At 47.4% G+C, this 12,530-nt stretch overlaps 1 protein-coding gene across 1 annotated transcript in view; it reads right to left on the bottom strand.

Annotated features, from left to right (window-relative positions):
- The window catches only part of LOC112244635 (integrin, alpha 8), a 59,188-nt gene that overhangs the window by 28,790 nt on the left and 17,868 nt on the right, over positions 1-12,530 (bottom strand). The window contains exons 12-13 of the mRNA XM_042310654.1: positions 7,478-7,683; positions 2,685-2,882 (exon numbers count right to left, since the gene is read on the bottom strand). Coding sequence (XP_042166588.1) covers positions 2,685-2,882; positions 7,478-7,683 — 404 coding nt within the window. The remainder of the gene's footprint in view (positions 1-2,684; positions 2,883-7,477; positions 7,684-12,530) is intronic.

The following is a 12,530-nucleotide window of genomic DNA, read 5'->3' as shown; positions in this document are numbered from 1 at the left end:
TCAGAGCAGGTCTGTTGTTGTTACAGAAAGAAGAAAAGATGGAAAGAAAAAAGAAAAAAAATAATAATTCCTACCTTTCAGCTTGGTCTATAGAAGTACAAAGACTGAACTATGCTGCCTTTAGAATGGCTACATTTCAGCTTGGTCTATAGAGGTACAAAGACTGAACTATGCTGCCTTTAGAATGGCTACCTTTCAGCTTGGTCTATAGAGGTACAAAGACTGAACTATGCTGCCTTTAGAATGGCTACATTTCAGCTTGGTCTATAGAGGTACAAAGACTGAACTATGCTGCCTTTAGAATGGCTACCTTTCAGCTTGGTCTATAGAGGTACAAAGACTGAACTATGCTGCCTTTAGAATGGCTACTTTTCAGCTTGGTCTATAGAGGTACAAAGACTGAACTATGTTGCCTTTAGAATGGCTACCTTTCAGCTTGGTCTATAGAAGTACAAAGACTGAAATACACTGCTTTTAGAATGGCTACCTTTCAGCTTGGTCTATAGAAGTAGAAAGACTGAACTACACTGATTTTAGAATAGCTCCAAATTGAGGGGAAAACAAGGGGGTTTTAAAGTTTAATTTCAAAACATGTGCAGTCTTAAATCACCTTTTAACTTCTTGGATATAGGGGGCGCTCTTTTAATTTATGGATAAAAAAACGTGCCCGTATTAAGCGCAATATTTTGTCACGAAAAGATGCTCGACTATGCATATAATTGGTAGCCTTGGAAAGAAAACACTCTAAGGTTTCCAAAACTGCAAAGATATTATCTGTGAGTGCCACAGAACTCATGCTACAGGCGAAACCAAGATGAAACTTCAACCAGGAAATGGGCAGAATTTTTGAAGCTCTGTTTTCCATTGTCTCCTTATATGGCTGTGAATGCACCGGGAATGAGCCTGCCCTTTCTATCGTTTCTCCAAGGTGTCTGCAGCATTGTGACGTATTTGTAGGCATATCATTGGAAGATTGGCCATAAGAGACTACATTTACCAGGGGTCCGCCCGGTGTCCTTTGTCTAAATTGGTGCATAATCTACAAGCTGCACGCAGTCATCCAGTGATTGAGAGGAGAGATGAGGCGCACCAAACGGAGCAATTTCTCCTAAACAAATAATCTTTCAGGAAAAACTGAGCATTTGCTATCTAACTGAGAGTCTCCTCATTGAAAACATCTGAAGTTCTTCAAAGGTAATGATTTTATTTGAATGATTTTCTGGTTTTTGTGAAAATGTTGCCTGCTGATGCTAACGCTAAATGCTAAGCTAGCTGCGTTAGCTGTTACACAAATGCTTGTTTTGCTATGGTTGAGAAGCATATTTTGAAAATCTAAGATGACAGTGTTGTTAACAAAAGGCTAAGCTTGAGAGCTAGCATATTAATTTCATTTCATTTGCGATTTTCATGAATAGTTAACGTTGTGTTATGCTAATGAGCTGCGGGGATAATTACACTCCTGGATACAGGTTTTTTTCGTAGCTAAACGTGACGCACCAAACGGAGCGATTTCTCCTAAACAAATCATCTTTCAGGAAAAACTGAGCATTTGCTATCTAACTGAGAGTCTCCTCATTGAAAACACCTGAAGTTCTTCAAAGGTAAATGATTTTATTTGAATGATTTTCTGTTTTTTTGTGAAAATGTTGCCTGCTGATGCTAATGCTAAATGCTACGCTAGCTGCGCTAGCTGTTACACAAATGCTTGTTTTGCTATGGTTGAGAAGCATATTTTGAAAATCTGAGATGACAGTGTTGTTAACAAAAGGCTAAGCTTGAGAGCTAGCATATTAATTTCATTTCATTTGCGATTTTCATGAATAGTTAACGTTGCGTTATGGTAATGAGCTTGAGGCTGTATTCACGATCCCGGATCCGGGATGGCTCGACGCAAGAAGTTAAGAGCCCATGATTCCAAGTAAATTAATATGTATACAAACACTCACACAGACATTCAGACTACCACTGACTGAACATGTAAATACAAACACTCCCTTCAGATTGCTGTAGTGTGGCATGTTCATCTGTACCATGACATCACAAAAGAGGAAGTCTCTCCAAAGTAATACTAGCCATATGTTCTTCTGAAGAATTGGAGGCTTGTGTCCGCTAGAGGCCTACAACGCTATGGTGAAATATCTGGCGAACAGACTAAACACTTTCAAATTGATTTTTTAAATTTTTAAATTTGCAAATAAATTCATGAAAAAATCCTGCAATGTGATTTTCTGGATTTTTTTCCCTCATTTTATCTGTCATAGTTGAAGTGTACCTATGATGAAAATTACAGGCCTCTCTCATCTTTTTAAGTGGGAGAACTTGCACAATTGGTGGCTGACTAAATACTTTTTTGCCCCACTGTATCTCCTTCATATCTATTTTTCCACAAAACATGAAAACACCATTTTCACATAAGTTGATGTTGGGGTGGTGCTGGAGATGATGAATATGAAGTTGCAACATTTTGACATTTCTTTAAGATGTTTTAGCGCACAGAGAACAGACGTATTGCGTGCCACCCCCCCTCTCTTCCTGGGACAGGACAAGAAGTCATCAGAGAATCATTGTGGCAACAGCTCTGTAACCCGACTACCCCTCCTGAGTAACGACTTCACCAGAAGAAGGGAGGAGAGAAGTGAAACGGAAAAAAGAGGAGAAAATAAGTAAGGTGCATGGGAGTGTACCAGGGTAATGGTTGTTGTCCAGGTCTCTGTCCCCCCTCAGGGTGAAGCCGTAGCCGGAGAGGCCACTACTGGAGGCCCAGGCTCCATAGAGCTCCTGGCTGAGGGTTAGGCCGCGGGCCGTCAGGTCTCTCTGGCCATTGTAGATCAACACCAGGCCACTCCGGTCCTCCCCACCAAACGGACAACCCACTGCCACGTCTATGAGACAGAGAGAGAGAGGGGGGTATGACGGTAGGAAACACAGATAGAAACACAAAACCAACTCCAGTATGAGTTATAAGGCTGGCCTTCTGAAGTGATACAGCAGACCAACTTACATCAGCAGGAGAGAGGGATGAGAGAAAAAGAACAAGAGAGAGGGATGGGAGGGATGGTTTAGACATCAAGTGAAAGCCCCTGAGGGAGAGGTAAAGAGACTACCTAGGACTACCCCTCTCGCTTTCCATTTCCTTCTCTCTCTCTCCAAATGTATATGTCAAACATGTAGAACTGTCTAAAAGGCACAGGCAGGAGATTCCTGTGACAATGAGCAGCCAATGGCTACCCTTCACCAGCGATTGCCAGGTGTTAGCCCCACCCCACTGTCCCACCCCACACATACACTCACACAGCGCAACTCCCCACCTGCATCCTGTCTGCTGTTGGAGCTGAAAAATGGAGCTGAAAACTACAAACAGTGTTGTCATGGTTACACTGCTCTGTGATGATGAGGGAAGTAATCAGAGACAATCAGAGTGACAGATATAGGGAAAATAATCAAGCAGGTGATGGAGTCCAGTTGAGTGTCATGAGGTGCAGGGGCGTGAGACGATGGTGACAAGTGTGCGGGATAATCAGCAGCCTGATGACCTAGAAGCCGGAGAGGGAGTATACGTGACACACACACACACACACACACACACACACACACACACACACACACACACACACACACACACACACACACACACACACACACACACACACACACACACACACACACACACAGAGAGATACAAACACTACTGTATGATAATGAGGGAGAACATCACAGCATCTCAGACTCTAGTCTCCATTGTGGCTCAGGCAGCGCTGCCAGAGTCTCCCGTCTGTCCTGAGCTGCCAGAGTCTCCCGTCTGTCCTGAGCTGCCAGAGCCGCCAGTCTGTCCTGAGCTGCCAGAGCCGCCAGTCTGTCCTGAGTCGTCAGTCGGCCAGGAGCTGCCAGATCCGTCAGTCAGACAAGCTGCCAGAACTGTCAGTCAGCCAGGAGCTGCCAGAGCCGTCAGCCAGGACCTGCCAGAGCCGTCAGTGAGCCAGGAGCTGCCAGAGCCGTCAGTCAGCCAGGAGCTGCCAGAGCTGCCTGTCACGCCGGCGATGCCAGAAGCTGCCGGAGTCTTCCACCTGTCCGGCGCTGCTGGAGTCTCCCGCCTGAGTCTCCCGCCTGTCCGGCACTGCTAGAGTCTCCCGTCCATTCGGGACCCGTGGCGAGGGTCCCCAGTCCGAGATCGGCGGCGAGGGTCGCCGCTCTTAAGAGGCTACGGAGGCGAATAGAGAGGCGAAGAAGGACTATGGTGGAGTGGGGTACACGTCCCGCGCCAGAGCCGCCACCGCGGACAGACACTCACCCAGACCCTCACCTATATGTTTAGGTTTTGCGGCCGGAGTCCGCACCTTTGGGGGGTGTACTGTCATGTTCTGACCATAGTTCTGTTATTTTGTCTTTGTTTTAGTATGGTCAGGGCGTGAGTTGGATGGGCAGTCTATGTTTGTTTTTCTATGTTGGTTTTTGAGTTCGGCCTAGTATGGTTCTCAATCAGAGGCAGCTGTCAATTGTTGTCCCTGATTGAGGATCATACTTAGGTAGCCTGGGTTTCAGTTTTGGGTTGTGGGTGTTTGTCTTCCGTGTCAGTGTTTGTCGCCACACGGGACTGTTTCGTTCATTTCACGTTTATTGTTTTGTATTTCGTAGTGTTCAATTTTTTTTTAAATAAACATTATGGACACTTACCACGCTGCGTTTTGGTCCTCCAATCCTTCTCGCTTCTCCTCCTCAGAAGAGGAGGATGAGATCCCTTACAGACATCTACTGTGTGCATGACACAAGTCATTTTTCCAACAATTGTTTACAGACAGATTATTTAATTATAATTCACTGTATCACAATTCCAGTGCGTCAGAAGTTTACATACACTAAGTTGACTGTGCCTTTAAACAGCTTGGAAAATTCCAGAAAAGGATGTCATGTCTTTAGAAGCTTCTGACAGGCTAATTGACATCATTTGAGTCAATTGGAGGTGTACCTGTGGATGTATTTCAAGGCATCCACAGGTACACCTTGACATCATGGGAAAATAAAAAAAATCAGACAAGACCTCAGAAAAAAAATGTAGACCTCCACAAGTCTGATTCATCCTTGGGAGCAATTTCCAAACGCCTGTTCATCTGTTCATCTGCACAAACAATAGTACGTAAGTATAAATACCATGGGACAGCGCAGCCGTCATACCACTCAGGAAGGAGACGCGTTCTGTCTCCTAGAGATGAACGTACTTTGGTGCGAAAAGTGCAAATCAATCCCAGAACAACAGCAAAGGACCTTGTGAAGATGCTGGAGGAAACAGGTACAAAAGTACCTATATCCACTGTACTATATCGACATAACCTGAAAGGCCGCTCAGCAAGGAAGAAGCCACTGCTCCAAAACCGCCATAAAAAAAGCCAGACTACGGTTTGCAACTGCACATGGGGACAAAGTTCGTACTTTTTTGATAAATGTCCTCTGGTCTGATGAAACAAAAATAGAACTGTTTGGCCATAATGACCATTGTTATGTTCAGAGGAAAACGGGGGAGGCTTGCAAGCTGAAGAACACCATCCCAACCGTGAAGCACGGGGGTGGAGCATCATGTTGTGGGGGTGCTTTGCTGCATGAGGGCCTGTGCACTTCACAAAATAGATGGCATCACGAGGAAGGAACATTATGTGGATATATTGAAGCAACATCTCAAGACATCAGTCAGGAAGTTAAAGCTTTGCAAATGGGTCTTCCAAATGGACAATGACCCCAAGCATACTTCCAAAGTTGTGGCAAAATGGCTTAAAGACAACAAAGTCAAGGTATTGGAGTGGCCATCACAAAGCCCTGACCTCAATCCTATAGACAATGTGTGGGCAGAACTGAAAAAGCATGTGCGAGCAAGGAGGACTACAATCCTGACTCAGTTACACCAGCTCAGTCAGGAGGAATGGGCCAAACTTCACCCACCTTATTGTGGGAATCTTGTGGAAGGCTACCCGAAACGTTTGACCAAGTTAAACAATTTAAAGGCAATGCTACCAAATACTAATTGAGTGTATGTAAACTTCTGACCCACTGAGAATGTGATGAAAGAAATAATAGCTGAAATAAATCATTCTCTCTACTATTATTCTGACATTTCACATTCTTAAAATAAAGTGGTGATCCTAACTGACCTAAGACAGGGCATTTTTACTCGGATTAAATGTCAGGAATTGTGATAAACTGAGTTTAAATGTATTTGGCTAAGGTGTATGTAAACTTCCGACTTCAACTGTAGGTCCTGGATGGCAGGAAGCTTGGCCCCAGTGATGTACTGGGCTGTACGAACTACCCTCTGTAGCGCCTTACGGTCAGATGCCAAGCAGTTGTCATACCAGCAGGTGATGCAACCGGTCAGGATGCTCTCGATGGTGCAGCTGTAGAACTTTTTGAGGATCTGGGGACCCATGCCAAATATTTTCAGTCTCCGGAGGGGACTGCACGACTGTCTTGGGGTGTTTGGACCATGATAGTTTGTTGGTGATGTGGACACCAAGGAACTTGAAACTCTTGACCCACTCCACTACAGCCCCGTCAATGTTAATGGGGGCCTCTTCGGCCACAATCAGCTCCTTTGTCTTGCTCACATTGAGGGAGAAGTTGTTGTCTTGTACATGCATTTGAGTGACTGATTGAGTTATGCCTCAACACTGATAGACATTGATTCAGATTTATTGATTTAGTTCTGATGATGATGATGATGTGGAGGGAGAGTGGCTCTAAAACATTAATAAAAACATAAACACATACATAAATAGCTAAGTAGTATTGTCATCATATGTTCCACAGAGAAATATTCATTGGTCCCAGTTCAAGACCACATGCCTGAGGCTCTGAAAAGCATTTGTTATGATCCGTTCTCCCCTCAGCTGCCTCCACTGATGTGTGTGTGTTAATAAAACAAACACAACGTGAGGCAGAATGAACTCTGGGCAGAGGGACAGAAACTTCCAGATGACCCTATTTTAGCGGACATCTGGAGATTAAAAATAACCCTCTCTCTCTCTGACATACACACGCGCACACACCATAACCCTGCTCATCATTACGGGAAGAGTGGGAAGAACTTCACAAGGAAACACTCTAACACCGCACTTCATGATTGGCTGAAGACCCTTCCGTTTCCCCCATCGGAGCATCTGATAGGATATCCGCTCTCCAAGACCAAAGAGCCAGAGATGAAGAGGGATTTTTTTTCTAATTATTTATTTAACTAGGCAAGTCAGTTAATTAAGAACAAATTATTATTTACAATGACGGCCTAGGAACAGTGCCTTGTGAAGGGGCAGAACGACAGACTTTTACCTTGTTAGCTCTAGGATTTGATCTAGCAACCTTTCGGTTACTGGCCCAACGCTCAAACCACTAGGCTACCTGCCTCCCCATATAAAAATATTTGCCTACCAATACACTGGGAATGGACATTGAACGGGAAGAAAGAGAGGGGAAATACACACACACACACACAGCTTACCATTGTATCCGTCCTGGTTGAGGTCTCCTAGCGGGGCGATGGCAGTGCCAAAGCGTCCAAAGGTGTGTGTTCCCGTCAGGAGAAGGGGCTCGGAGAAGGTGAGCGGGGAGTGCTGGAGGTACAGGTAGACACGGCCCACCTCCTTGGGCTTACTCTCCCTCTCTCTCTCCATGTAGAGAGGGGCTCCTACCAGTACATCATCATACCTGCGGGAAAGATACACAGCTTTAGAATAGACACACACACACATGTAGATGAGTGTGTTATACAGACATATCAGAAAGGATGTGGTCTGGCTCCAGAAATAGAGTTCAGTCATCATAATCAGAGAACAAGCTACAGCTGGAACACATACTAACAATCCTCTCTCAATTCAATCCAGGACCAGCTTGCTTAGGGGACTCTTCTCCAGGTTCATCTCTCTGTAGTTGATGGCTTTGTTATGGAAGGTTTGGGAATCTTGGTTGTAGAATTTAATAATTGAATAATGGATTTTGATAATTAGAGGGTATTGGCCTAATTCTTCTCTGCATGCATTATTTGGTGTTTTACATTGTACACGGATTATGTTTTTGCAGAATTCTGCATGCAGTCTCAATTTGGTGTTTGTCCCATTTTGTGAATTCTTGGTTGGTGAGCGGACCCAAGACCTCACAACCATAAAGGGCAATGCGTTCTATAACTGATTCAAGTTTTTTTAGCCAGATCCTAATTGGTATGTCGAATTTTATGTTCATTTTGATGGCCCTTCTTGCCTTGTCTCTCAGATCATTCACAACTTTGTTGAAGTTACCTGTGGCGCTGATGTTTAGGCCAAGGTACAGTATGTATAGTTTTTTGTGTGCTCTATGGCAACGGTGTCTAGATGGAATTTGTATTTGTGGTCCTGGTGACTGGACCTTTTTTGGAACACCATTATTTTGGTCTTACTGAGATTTATTGTCATTGCCCAGGTCTGGCATAATCTGTGCAGAAGATCTAGGTGCTGCTGTAGGCCCTCCTTGGTTGGTGACAGAAGCACCAGATCATCAGCAAACAGGAGACATTTGACTTCAGATTCTAGTAGGGTGAGGCCGGGTGCTGCAGACTTTCCTAGTGCCTGCGCCAATTCGTTGATATATATATTGAAGAGGGTGGGGTTTAAGCTGTATCCCTGTCTCACCCCATGGCTATTTTAACCTCACACTTGTTGTTTGTGTAAATGGATTTTAGAATGTTGTATGTTTTTCCCCCAACACCACTTTCCATAAATTTGTATAGCGGACCTGTCATCGATTGGGTGCAGAGTTATAGCGGAGTCAGGCGCAGGACACAGGTATTGAGTAACATAACGGATTTTACTGAAAATATCAAGCAAAATCCCAAATAGGAACATACAAAAACACTAGCACATGACACAACCACTAACGACATCAACAATCACGGACAGAACAGGAATGTATGCCAGAGGATTAAATAAGGAACCTGATATGTAATTGAAACCAGGTGTGTATGTAATACAGACAAAAATAAAATAAACTGAAACATGGATCGATGGTGACTAGAAAGCCGGTGACGTCGACCGCCGAACACCACCCGAACAAGGAAAACAAGGAGAAGGGCCGACTTCGGCGGAAGTCGTGACAGTACCCCCACTTTGACGCGCGGCTCCAGCAGCGCGCCGACACCGGCCTCGGGGACGACCCGGAGGACGGGACGCAGGGCGATCCGGTGAAACTCCTGTAGCAATGAAGGATCTAGGATGTCCTCCACCGGTACCCAGCATCTCTCCTCCGGGCCGTACCCCTCCCACTCCACTAGGTACTGAAGGCCCCTCGCCCGACGCCTTGAGTCCATGATGGCTCACACGGTATACGCCGGGACCCCCTTGATGTCCAGAGGGGGCGGAGGAACCTCCCGCACATCAGACTGCTGGAGTGGACCAGCCACCACCAGCCTGAGGAGAGACACATGGAACGAGAGGTTAATGTGATAATCAGTGGGGAGTTGTAACCTATAACAAACCTCGTTCAGTCTCCTCAGGACTTTAAATGGCCCCACAAACCGCGGACCCAGCTTCCGGCAGGGCAGGTGAAGGGGCAGGTTTCAGGTCTGACCCGATCCCCCGGGTGCACACACCGGGGCCTCACTGCGGTGGAGGTCGGCACTCGCCTTTTGCCTCCTGACGGCCCTTTGTAGCCGCACATGGGCAACGGTCCATGTCTCCTCTGAGTGCCTAAACCATTCATACACCGCAGGAGCCTCGATCTGGCTCTGATGCCATGGTGCCAGGACCGGCTGATAACCCAGCACACACTGAAATGGTGATAGGTTGGTAGAGGAGTGGCGGAGGGAGTTTTGGGCCATCATCTGTAAACCGCCCACTCCCCCGGCCGGTCCTGGCAATAGGACCACAGAAACCTACCCACATCCTGGTTGACTCTTTCCACCTGCCCGTTACTCTCGGGGTGAAAACACGAGGTAAGGCTGACCGAGACCCCCAGACGTTCCATAAACGCCCTCCAAACTCTAGACGTGAATTGGGGACCCCGATCAGAAACTATATCCTCAGGCACCCCGTAGTGCCGGAATACGTGGGTGAACAGGGCCTCCGCAGTTTGTAGAGCCGTAGGGAGAGGAAGAAGGCAGCAGGACTTAGAAAACCGATCCACAACGACCAGGATCGTGGTGTTACCCCGCGACAGGGGAAGATCCGTCACGAAATCCACCGATAGGTGTGACCACGGTTGTTGTGGAACGGGAAGGTGTTGTAATTTCTCTCTGGGCAGGTGTCTAGGTGCCTTGCATTGTGCGCATACCGAACAGGAGGAAACATAAACCCTCACGTCCTCAGCTAAAGTGGGCCACCAGTACTTCCCAACAAGGCAGCGCACCGTCCGACCGATGCCAGGATGACCAGAGGAGGGTGACGTGTGAGCCCAACAGATCAAACGATCGCGGACATCAACCGGAACGTACAGATGCCCAGCTGGACACTCAGGGGGAGTGGGCTCTGCACGTGACGCCCGCTCGATGTCCGCAACCACCTCCCATACCACCGGTGCACCCAGGCGAGAAGCTGGAATTATGGGAGTGGGATCCGTGGACCGCTCCTCTGTATCATACAGCCGGGACAGTGCGTCTGCCTTAACGTTCTGGGAACCTGGTTTGTAGGAAAGGGTGAAAACAAAACGGGTAAAGAACATGGCCCACCTTGCCTGGCAAGGGTTCAGTCTCCTCGCTGCTCGAATGTACTCCAGATGGCGGTGGTCAGTCCAAATGAGAAAAGTGTGTCTAGCCCCCACAAGCCAATGTCTCCACGCTTTCAGAGCCTTGACCAAAGTCAACATCTCCCGGTCCCCCACATCATAGTTTCGCTCCACCGGGCTGAGCTTCTTCGAAAAGAACTTTAGTGGCGTACCCGAGCGCTGAGACAGCACAGCCCCTGTCCCTGCCTCGAAAGCGTCCACCTCCACTATGAACGCTAAGGAGGGATCAGGATGAGCCAACACGGGAGCCGAGGTAAACAGAGCCTTCAGGTGACCAAAAGCCCTGTCCGCCCCAGCTGTCCATTGCAGTCGCACCAGTCCCCCCTTCAGCAGTGAGGTAATGGGAGCCGCTACCTGACCAAAACCCTGGAAAAATCTCCGGTAGTAGTTGGCAAACCCTAAAAACCGCTGCACCTCCTTTACCGTGGTTGGAGACGGCCAATTACGCACGGCTGAAATGCGGTCATTCTCCATCTCTACCCCTGACGCTGAAAAGCGGTACCCTAGGAAGGAGACGGACTGTTGGAAGAACAGACATTTCTCAGGACATTTCTCAGCCTTGACGTACAGGTCATGTTCCAACAGTCTACCAAGCACCTTGCGTACCAGGGACACATGCTTGGTGCGTGTAGCGGAGTATATTAGAATGTCATCTATATACACCACTACACCCTGCCCGTGCAGGTCCCTGAAAATCTCATCTACAAAGGATTGGAAGACTGATGGAATGCCCATAATGCCCAGAAGTGGTGCTAAATGCTGTCCTCCACTCATCTCCCGCCCAGATACGCACCAGGTTGTAAGCGCTCCTGAGGTCCAATTTTGTGAAGAAGCGCGCCCCGTGTAATGACTCGGTCATACTGGTTATGAGCGGTAGCAGGTAACTGTATTTTACCGTGATCTTATTTAAACCTTGATAATCAATACATGGGCGCAAACCTCTATCCTTCTTCTTCACAAAAAATTAACTTGAGGAGACAGGTGAGATGGAAGGCTGAATGTATCCCTGTCCCAGAGATTCGGTGACATATGTCTCCATAGCTACCGTCTCCTCCTTTGACAGAGGATACACGAGACTCCTGGGAAGTGCAGCTTCTACCAAGAGATCTATCGCACAATCCCCCTGTCGATGGGGTGGTAATTGAGCCGCCTTCTTTTTACAGAAGGCGAGTGCCAAATCGGCATATTCGGGGGGAACCTGTTTTGGACTTTCCACCGTAGCGGCACCCAAGGAAACACCTACACACCTCCCTGAACACTGACAGGACCATCCCTTGAGAGCCCTCTGTTGCCACGAAATAATAGGATCATGAGAGGCCAACCAAGGAAGACCCAATACAACAGGAAACGCAGGAGAGTCGATCAGGAAGAGACTAATTCTCTCCTCGTGACCCCCTGCGTTCTCATAGCAATGGGCGCTGTGACCTCCCCAATTAGCCCTGACCCCAAAGGACGACTATCTAAGGCATGTACAGGGAAGGGAACATCAACAGGAACAATAGGAATCCCTGATCTATGTGCTAAGGAGCGGTCAATAAAGTTCCCAGCTGCACCTGAATCTACTAGCGTCTTATGCTGGGAATGCGGGGAGAACTCAGTAAATTCTATAGGTAACCACATGTGTGCAACAGGGGGCTCTGGGTGAGTTGTGTGCCTACTCACCTGGGATGACCCACCAGTGCTCCGCCTGCTACCTCGACCTCCTGGAGAACCACCCCAGCACCGACCAGCAGTGTGCCCTCTGCGGCCATAGTTGGCGCAGGGAATGCTCCACCCTCCGGTCCCCCTCATAGCAGCCCCTCGTA

The sequence above is a fragment of the Oncorhynchus tshawytscha genome, linkage group LG03 (genome assembly GCF_018296145.1).
Source record: "Oncorhynchus tshawytscha isolate Ot180627B linkage group LG03, Otsh_v2.0, whole genome shotgun sequence".
In the NCBI taxonomy this organism is placed as follows: Eukaryota; Metazoa; Chordata; class Actinopteri; order Salmoniformes; family Salmonidae; genus Oncorhynchus; species Oncorhynchus tshawytscha.
The sequence above is the reverse complement of the archived record's forward strand: the minus strand, read 5'-3'. Positions and strand labels throughout refer to the sequence as shown.